The 8,496-nt window shown below is 41.5% G+C and overlaps 1 protein-coding gene across 1 annotated transcript; it reads left to right on the forward strand.

Annotated features, from left to right (window-relative positions):
• Window positions 1–1,233: 1,233 nt before the first annotated feature.
• On the forward strand, window positions 1,234–3,667 carry LOC105912984 (GTPase IMAP family member 4-like). Its single transcript, XM_031582607.2, has 3 exons — window positions 1,234–1,275; window positions 1,758–2,562; window positions 3,625–3,667. The coding sequence occupies exons 1-3, from the start codon at window positions 1,248–1,250 to the stop codon at window positions 3,665–3,667; spliced, it is 876 nt and encodes a 291-aa protein (XP_031438467.1). The 5' UTR covers window positions 1,234–1,247.
• The last annotated feature ends 4,829 nt before the right edge of the window (window positions 3,668–8,496 follow it).

Raw genomic sequence — 8,496 nt, forward strand, 5'->3', positions numbered from 1 at the left:
GTCCTTCTAGATTCAGTGATTATCAAAATGTTTTTATGTACACCACACGTATTGTAAAGAAGTTGTAAAACCACAGATATTCAGCATGTGGCCCATACAGCACAGTTTCTAGGGGTATTAATGGTTTATGTCTCTTTCTACCCAGAGACAACATGCCAGTGTTGCATAGTAATCTGTCATAGCTGTCATGGAGCTAGCACAATGCCAGTCTGTTAATTGCTTTCTTATTGATTACTTACAGTACATTTTCATGAACGTTATTAATGGACAATGGAAATGGTGTTATAATAACGTATTAATTTCACTGAATACAGATACTATAAAGGTATTGTAATACTCTGCCGGTTAAACTGTACTATACCCCAGTTTAGAGAAAAAAAAAAAAAAATGATTGTTTGCAATTAACACTGTGGTGCAGATATGGTGAATAGAGAAAGTTCCACATTCTTTACATAGTTTGCAAAGCATTCTTATACTTCATCAGACTACAGATTACATGATGAAAAATGTTGACGTTTTCAATAAAATAGATGAATGTGAAATCCAGAGTAAAACCATGAAGAAAATGAGGCTGATCAATTAACTACTTTTTCTTTTCTTTTCGTGCCATCTCAGCATCACCGATGTCCATCTCAGCATCTTTCCCACCGATGAATTTGATGCTGTTTGGGAGGAAAGGAATCCAAAGGACATCCATCGGCAGCATCATACTATCACAGTCTCACTCAAAGATGAGCTTCAGTTCAGACTTTGTGATGAGGCAGGCTGATGTATGTGGATACGCAGTCACCCTGGTTGAAGTGCCAAGTCTCGCCACAACGCCTCTCTCACTGAAAGAGCTACTAAAGAAGTGCCACCATTCCATCTCTCAGTGTGCACCTGGGGTCAATGCTTTCCTACTCGCTCTGCCTGGAGGTCACTTTACTGATGAAGACAAAGAGGAGTTACAGATGATTCAATCCATTTTTGGTCCTCATGTGAAAGACTACAGTATGCAACTCTACACAAATGTGTCATGTCCCAAAGACAAACCTGTACAGGATAGTCAGCAACAGAAGAAGCAATTTCATAAAGGTTGCTTTGTGCTTAGCCAGGAGGGAGGGCATGAGCAGATATCAGAAATGCTCAAGAAGATTAAAGGCAAATCAGACAAATGTTTCACCACTGATATGTTTGTGAAAGCGCAATTAGAGGAGAGAGGCAGACTGCAGGCAGAGTTGGAAAAGCAAAAACAGGAAAATGAGGAGATGAAGAAGCAGCTCAACAGCTCACCAGGTAAGACATATTTTGCTTTGTAATGTAGTGGTCCATAGCTGCAACTACATCCAGACACATATCTACATCCATAATATTGCATTTAAAAATATTGACTTCACCTTCTCTTATGTAGTTATTTGCACGCAGCGTTTATGGAATGGGAGATGTGAAAAAGTGTATCAAGCATAAGCATGTTACATTATCTCCTCTTAGTCCTTGAAAGCACTTGAATGTGTTGAGCTGTGGGATTACATTTTTTCAATAAAAAAAAACAAACATACAGCACAGTTTCTAGGGGTATTAAAGGTTTAGGTAGAGCTTTCTACCCATAGACAACATGTCAGTGTTGCATAGTAATCTGTCATAGCTGTCATAGAGCTAGCTCAAGGCCAGTCTGTTTATAGCAGCTTTCTCTTTGATTACTTACAGTTCATTTTCATGAGGTTTATTAATGGACAATGGAAATGGTGTTATAATCTCTCATTCATTTCATTTTGTAGTTATTCAGAATCCAGACAGCACCCCAGATTGTGTCAGGATCGTGCTGATTGGGAAGACAGGAGTTGGGAAGAGTGCAACAGGAAACACCATCCTGGGGAGAGAGGCTTTTAAATCTGAACCTTGTGGTGAATCAGTGACGATCTGTTGTCAGAAAGACACAGCACAAGTAAATGGCCGATCTGTTGCTGTTGTAGACACACCAGGGCTGTTTGATACAGATATCTCAAATGATGATGTCATGAAAGAAATTCTGAAGTGTTTCAGCTTGCTGGCCCCTGGACCCCATGTGTTCTTGCTGCTTCTTTCAATTGGTAACAGGATGACACAAGAGGAACAGGACACATTGAAACTCATCAAAGACACATTTGGGATCGGGGCTGAAAAGTTTACCATTACCCTTTTCACAAAAGGGGATAATCTAGATCCTCTTTCAATTGAACAGTACGTCAAAAGAAGTCGTGCAATTCAACAACTAGTCTCTGACTGTGAAGGACGGTATCATGTGTTCAATAACAAAGATAAAGGGAATCGCAAACAGGTGACTGAGCTGATGGGAAAAATTGACAGAATGGTGGAGAAGAACGGCGGGGGTGGTTACACCAACGAGACGTTCCAAATGGCAGAAGATGCAATTAATGAGAAGTTTAAGAACATGATGAAAGAGAGGGAGCAGGAAATTGAGAGGGAGAAGGAACAGCTCAAGGCCAAATTTGATGCGGAAATAAGATCAATGATGGATGAAAAGACAAGGGAAATACAGAGGGAAAGAGAAGAGAGAGAGAAGATGCTGATAGAAAAAGAGGAGTACATCATCAAGGAACTTCAAAGAAGAGATGAGAGAGAGAGGAGGGAAAAGGAAGAGAGAGATGCAGGGGATAAAAACAGGAGAGAAAAAGAAGAGATCCAGAGACAGTCATGGACTAGAACCATAGAGGAAGTTGAGCAAAAGCACAAGGAACAGAAAGAAGCGTGGGAGATGGAGCACAAAAAACAACTGAGAGAAGAGAAAGAGAGAGCAGCAAAAGAACACAAGGAATGGATTGAGAGGCAAAGAGACGAGAGATCTGATTTTGAGAGAAAACAAGAAGCAGAAAGAAGGAGAAAGGATGAAGAAGAGCGGTCTAGGAAGGAGAAAGAGGAACTGGAGAGACAGAAGTTAGAGGCTAGAGTGAAAGATGCTGAAAAGCTGACTGAGGAGACTCGGATGGAGAGAATGAAACAGTTGGCGAAGTGGGAAGATGAACGAAGGAAAGAAAAACTAAATGAGCAAAATGAGAGAGAGGAGTGGGAAAGTTTGCAAAAGAAAATGAAAGAAGACTTTGAAACTGAGAAGGAAAGAGCAAGAAAAGAAAGGGACTCTAAAGAAGAAGAGCGAAGAGAACAAGAAAGGAAAGAAAAAGAGAGAATGGAGAACGAAGGTGCAGAAAAGATAGAAGAGATGAAGTATGAATGGGAAAAGCAAGAAAGGGAGTGGACTAATTCAAGACAAAAAGAAAAAGAAAGACGGTGGAAAGAGGACGAGAAGAACCAGAGGATGATCAGAGAGCTTCAGGAAGAATTTGAAAGAGAAAAGGAAGAGGAAAAGAAAAGGAGAAAGAAAGAGGATGAAGAGAGAGAGGAAGAGCACAAGAACAAGATAAAGGAAATTGAAGAACAGAATCAAAAGGAAACTGAGATGTTGATTAAAAAATATGAGGATGAGGCCCGAAAGAAAGCAGAGGAATTCAATGAATTTATAGAACAATACAACAAGGAACTTGATGCTTTAAATGATCAATCTGGTTCAGAAACAGTGAAAAAAAATATTACAGAATGGGCAAAGATAGACAACAAGAAGTGTGTTGTGTCTTAAATCTACTGCTTTAGGACGCAACCACAGAAGGAACCACACAGCAAGTCCAAATCATAAGAGTGTAGAAAGAGCTTGAATGAAACTGGAGCCATTCAGCCAGATTTCCATACTTGTGCACGCTGCATACTAAACTACCTTTTTAGAGAAAACATCAGCTTTCAGTACTACTTCCTTTACTAATTATATTTGTGTATGTATACTTTCATGAGACTATTCACCTTACAAGAAGGGTTTTTGTGCGTTTGTAACCGTCTCAATAACTATTTTGTAGTTTATAACCCCGCTGTCATTGAGTTTTTATGCACGGTTGACTTTTTATCCCAGCTTCCATAAGTATTTACCATTTAGAATGAATTTTATAAAACTGCCTACACACAACATTTGTACATGTCAGATGATTTCTGAAACCTTCGGATCTTCTACTTTGAATTACTCTGCAGTAATTAGGTGCGGGTCAGTTGTTGACAAGACATGTCTTTGAGAACATTCCAGGGTTACATTGTTCCACTAAGTTGAAATTTCTCACATTCCTCCTGATGCTTTTATCTCTCCCCTCTGTCTCTGTTTCTCTCCCTGTGCTTTTACACACAAGGGTTAGACTAAGAGGAGGAAATGGAATTAAGGGTACTAAGTGTTGAATGGCATTGCAAGATGATTTCTTTGTCGTGTTTGATTTGATTTGAATGGTATAAATAAAATAGCAAAAATCATTTTAAGTATTCTGTAGCCAGGGAATCCCACACTCCATGTGTGTAGCCATCATCCTCTGAGCATGTATGTTCATACCCTCTGAATGTTTGCATGTTTCATATGTCTTCTCTTACGTATTTGTAACTTTAGATTATTCATTTTAGATAAGTTTGAATGTGTAACTGAACTGAATCTTGGTCAGAGAGTTTTGCCTTGTTTTTCAACTCTGCTCTTGTGTATGACCACGGTCTGTTTTTGAAATCTGCTTTTGAGTATGACCACTGTCTGCCTGTCATAAAGAATGTGAATAATGATCCCTGTAGACTGAAGGTAATCCCCCTCTGCAGGTAACAAACCCCTCCATTTATAAATAACCTAGTCCTCCATGTATTTGTAACTTTAGATTAACTGATATTCATTTCAGATCAGTTTGAATGAGTAACTGAACTGAATCTTGTTTTTTTTATATATTTTTGACCTTTTGCTGGAAATCTTGATCTGTATCTGCCTGGAGTTTTGCCTTGTTTTTGAACTCTGCTTTTATGTATGACCACTGTCTGTTTATGAACTCTGATCTTGTGTATAACTACTGTGGTTTTTGAACTCTGCTCTTGAGTAAAACTACTGTCTGTTTTTTAACTCTGCTCTTGTGTATGACTACGGTCTGTTTTTGAACTCTGAGCTCTACATGCTCCTCAGTATCTCAGTGACTGAATTGTCTTTGACTGACAATCCATTTACCTGGCCTTCAGTTTTAGGGTCAGATTAAACATCTCTCTTCACAACCTCAGTTTCATTGTGTCTGTTTTTGGGTCCTGTGAATTCACCCCTCTTGCCTCACTGGCCGTGACGACTGGACCAGCTCAGGCAGTTTGGGAATGTCACTAGTCAGACGTCAGGGTGACCCCAAGTCTCAAAACGACAACCAACAAAGACTTGAAAACAAGGGTGTGTTCATCAACGTAATTAATGAAAATTGATACTGATGATGAAAATTGATCTCACCTATAAACATATCTCACCTATAAACATATGAATGTTGTTAATCACTATAGTCGTAGTTTTCTTCTTCTGTAGTGTTACTAAGTATGGCTGCACCCCTTTTTTCTCTTAGAATGAGAAGGCAGCACTTGCATGAATGAATGTTTTTAATTGAACATCTCAAATCCACAGAGATGTTTTGGCGTATTGACTTCTTCAGCCTGTGATGTGTTGAGTGCAGCCCATTTCTTCCCTCTTTCACCACCCAAAACCCTCTCGTCCCCTTCTTCACGTCTCATTAAGAATCTTTCTGGGATAATGATGTCACATGAAGCCAAGTGTCTGCTGATTTCCCCTCTGCCCCACTCCCCACTCCTCTCTTCATCTTCCTCTGCCCCAATCCCCACTCCTCTCTTCATCTTCCTCTCACTCCTCTCTTCATCTTCCTCTGCCTCACTCCCCACTCCTCTCTTCATCTTCCTCTGCCTCACTCCTCTCTCCTCTCTTCATCTTCCTCTGCCCCAATCCCCACTCCTCTCTTCACCTTCCTCTCACTCCTCTCTTCATCTTCCTTTGTCCTGTTCTTGGGACTGTTGCCCCCCTAAAGCAACCAGACACCACTGTAAAGGAGTGTGCCCGAGCGGTTGGTTTGGTCAGACTATAAGGATTGGATGATAGGCACAACAGTACTTCCAAAAAGGTTTTCTTTAATTTTGCTTGTAGTACTACCAGTAGGTTAAAACAGACAATACAAACGAACAAACAAAACACTGAATGTAAAATAAAACAAACACTCGGACAATGCCCAAGCTAGCTATTCTCCTGGTTTAACGCAACCATCCACTTAGGTCTGCTCACGTCAGCAACCTCTCCTGAACTGAGCTGTGCGGCACATATTTAAACAGTTGGCCGCTACCATTAACACGCAATAATCAATTAACCGTTGCACACAGTATTATCTCCTTACACGCATACTGGCATCACCCTTACCTATGTACATGCATGTTATATTTCTACCTTTGTCATTACACACTTTATCAAGACGTTATTTCGACACACTAGAAACACCCCTGCCTCAATGAGCGCTTCCCTAGCGGCGCGCGTAACAAACACAGATAATCCTGCTCAGCCCTGAATCCCCGTTTGCTTCCCACGTTCCCGGAGGACAGGCAACAGGTGAGTCCGCAGCTAACCATCTTGTCTAAACTGATCATTGCACACAGAAACCCCATACAGGGTTAAATCACCCATAGCATCATACCTAAGCACACCACACAATATAATCACATAATACAACGTTCATGTTTCTGTCCATCAGAACGTATTTTAAAATCCGTGATCATGATCTGCGGGGAAACTACCGTTTCACGTGACAGTCGCCATGCGCTCTGTCACAACCACACATACCCACTCTGCTCCCACAGGCTGTTGTGCTGGTACACAGGGTGGTGGTTAGCAAGCCAGCAGTTGGCCTGGCGTCTCAGAGCAGGTTTTGGAGATGTGTGTGTCTGTGTTGTGTGTGTGTGTGTGAGCGAGACAGAGGGCAGGCCCGAAGCCCTTACTGCATACGCTTTGCTCACCTCTCCAACTGGGTCGATGGCGACTGATGGAGGAATCTGAGACCTGAACAACTGGGGACACACAGAGATGAACTTCAGGAGAGGAGAGGAGAGACAACTGGGGACGCCCAGAGATGAACTTCAGGAGAGGAGAGGAGAGACAACTGGGGACGCCCAGAGATGAACTTCAGGAGAGGAGAGGAGAGACAACTGGGGACGCCCGGAGATGAACTTCAGGAGAGGAGAGAGAGAGTCTTAAATACTTCAGAGAAAGCTAAAGGGCTTCAAGGACTGTGTGTATATGTATCTGTACTGCTTTGCTATTTAGATTGTACTTAGATTACTCTGAATTTCCACTATCTTGGCAATTTCCTGTTTGCCAATTTAGTTTCACTCACTTGCTGGTTTGCCAAGCCACTCCTACAGCAATCAGGCACCTTTGTGTAATCAAGATCTGGGCGTGCCTTCAGCCGGATGCAATCAGTGAGCCTGCTATTTCCATAGGACTGGTGCTGAAGCGTCAGCGGAAGTGTCAGCCCTCGTGTTCAGCCCTTTTCGTGTGAAGACCTTTTTGGGTAAAGATATGCAAGTCTACCTGTGCAAGGACCACGAACAAGGTAAACTTTTTTTGCTTCTACCATAACCATGTGACACAGCAGCATCTCTGTTGTCACTGGTTGTCACAGAAGATCTCAGCGCAGCAGAAGGCAACGCAACCTGGGTAACCTTCGCTCACTTCAACAAACCTCATCTGCTGTAACCACCTTATCTGTTGGCCTGTGGAACTGTCAGTCTGAAGTCAACAAACCTGACTTCATTTCAGGTTATGCCAACTGTTACGTCCTCCTGCCCCTAGGGGTCGCAGTTTTCCCTTGTACCTATTTCTGTTGCTTTGCCTACGGCTTTGCTTGTGTGCAGGTGTCGCCTGTCAGCCGGGGGCGGAGCCCGATACGTCTTAAGGCCGGGATGGCTGTCCAGAACGGTCTCATTCAACTGCGTGCTGATTGTTGTCCTATTTTTGTTATACAAATTCTCCTCTGTTCTATTTAGCCTTTTTTTTATATATACTTTATTTTTAAAGAAACAAAGATACAATGAGACATACATACATACATACATACATACATACATAGAACAAAAAGTTGGTCATATATACATTTATACTGATGGTACAATGATGAAAATAAATGTCAATTCACACAATAACAGATCAGTGATAATTTCTGTGAGGTCACAAACACAATCCATTTTTCCCAATACTGCAAAAATGTATCAAACCGTAGATTCAGCGAAAAAGTCATTCTCTCCATATTTTGAACATCAGTTAAAATATCTATCCAGTCAGTCTCTGTTGGAGGTCTGGCCTGTAGCCATTCACGTGTTACAGCTTTCTTGCTGGCTGCTAGTAATATCTTTAACAAATATTTGTCTTGCACCAATAGGTCGGCTGCGATATTGCCCAGATAAACTGTAGAAAAGGAATAGTCAAATCCATCTCCAAAAACAGTGTGTAATACTTGTATTACCACCTGCCAGTATGGCTGAATGGCTGGGCATCTCCAAAATATATGGAAATGATCTGCCAGCTGTTCTCCACATTTCTTCCTCCAACATAGACCCCTTCCTGCCTCACCTGTTTGTGCACTTTTTAATTTG

This window comes from Clupea harengus, chromosome 16 (assembly GCF_900700415.2).
Source record: "Clupea harengus chromosome 16, Ch_v2.0.2, whole genome shotgun sequence".
NCBI lineage: Eukaryota > Metazoa > Chordata > Actinopteri > Clupeiformes > Clupeidae > Clupea > Clupea harengus.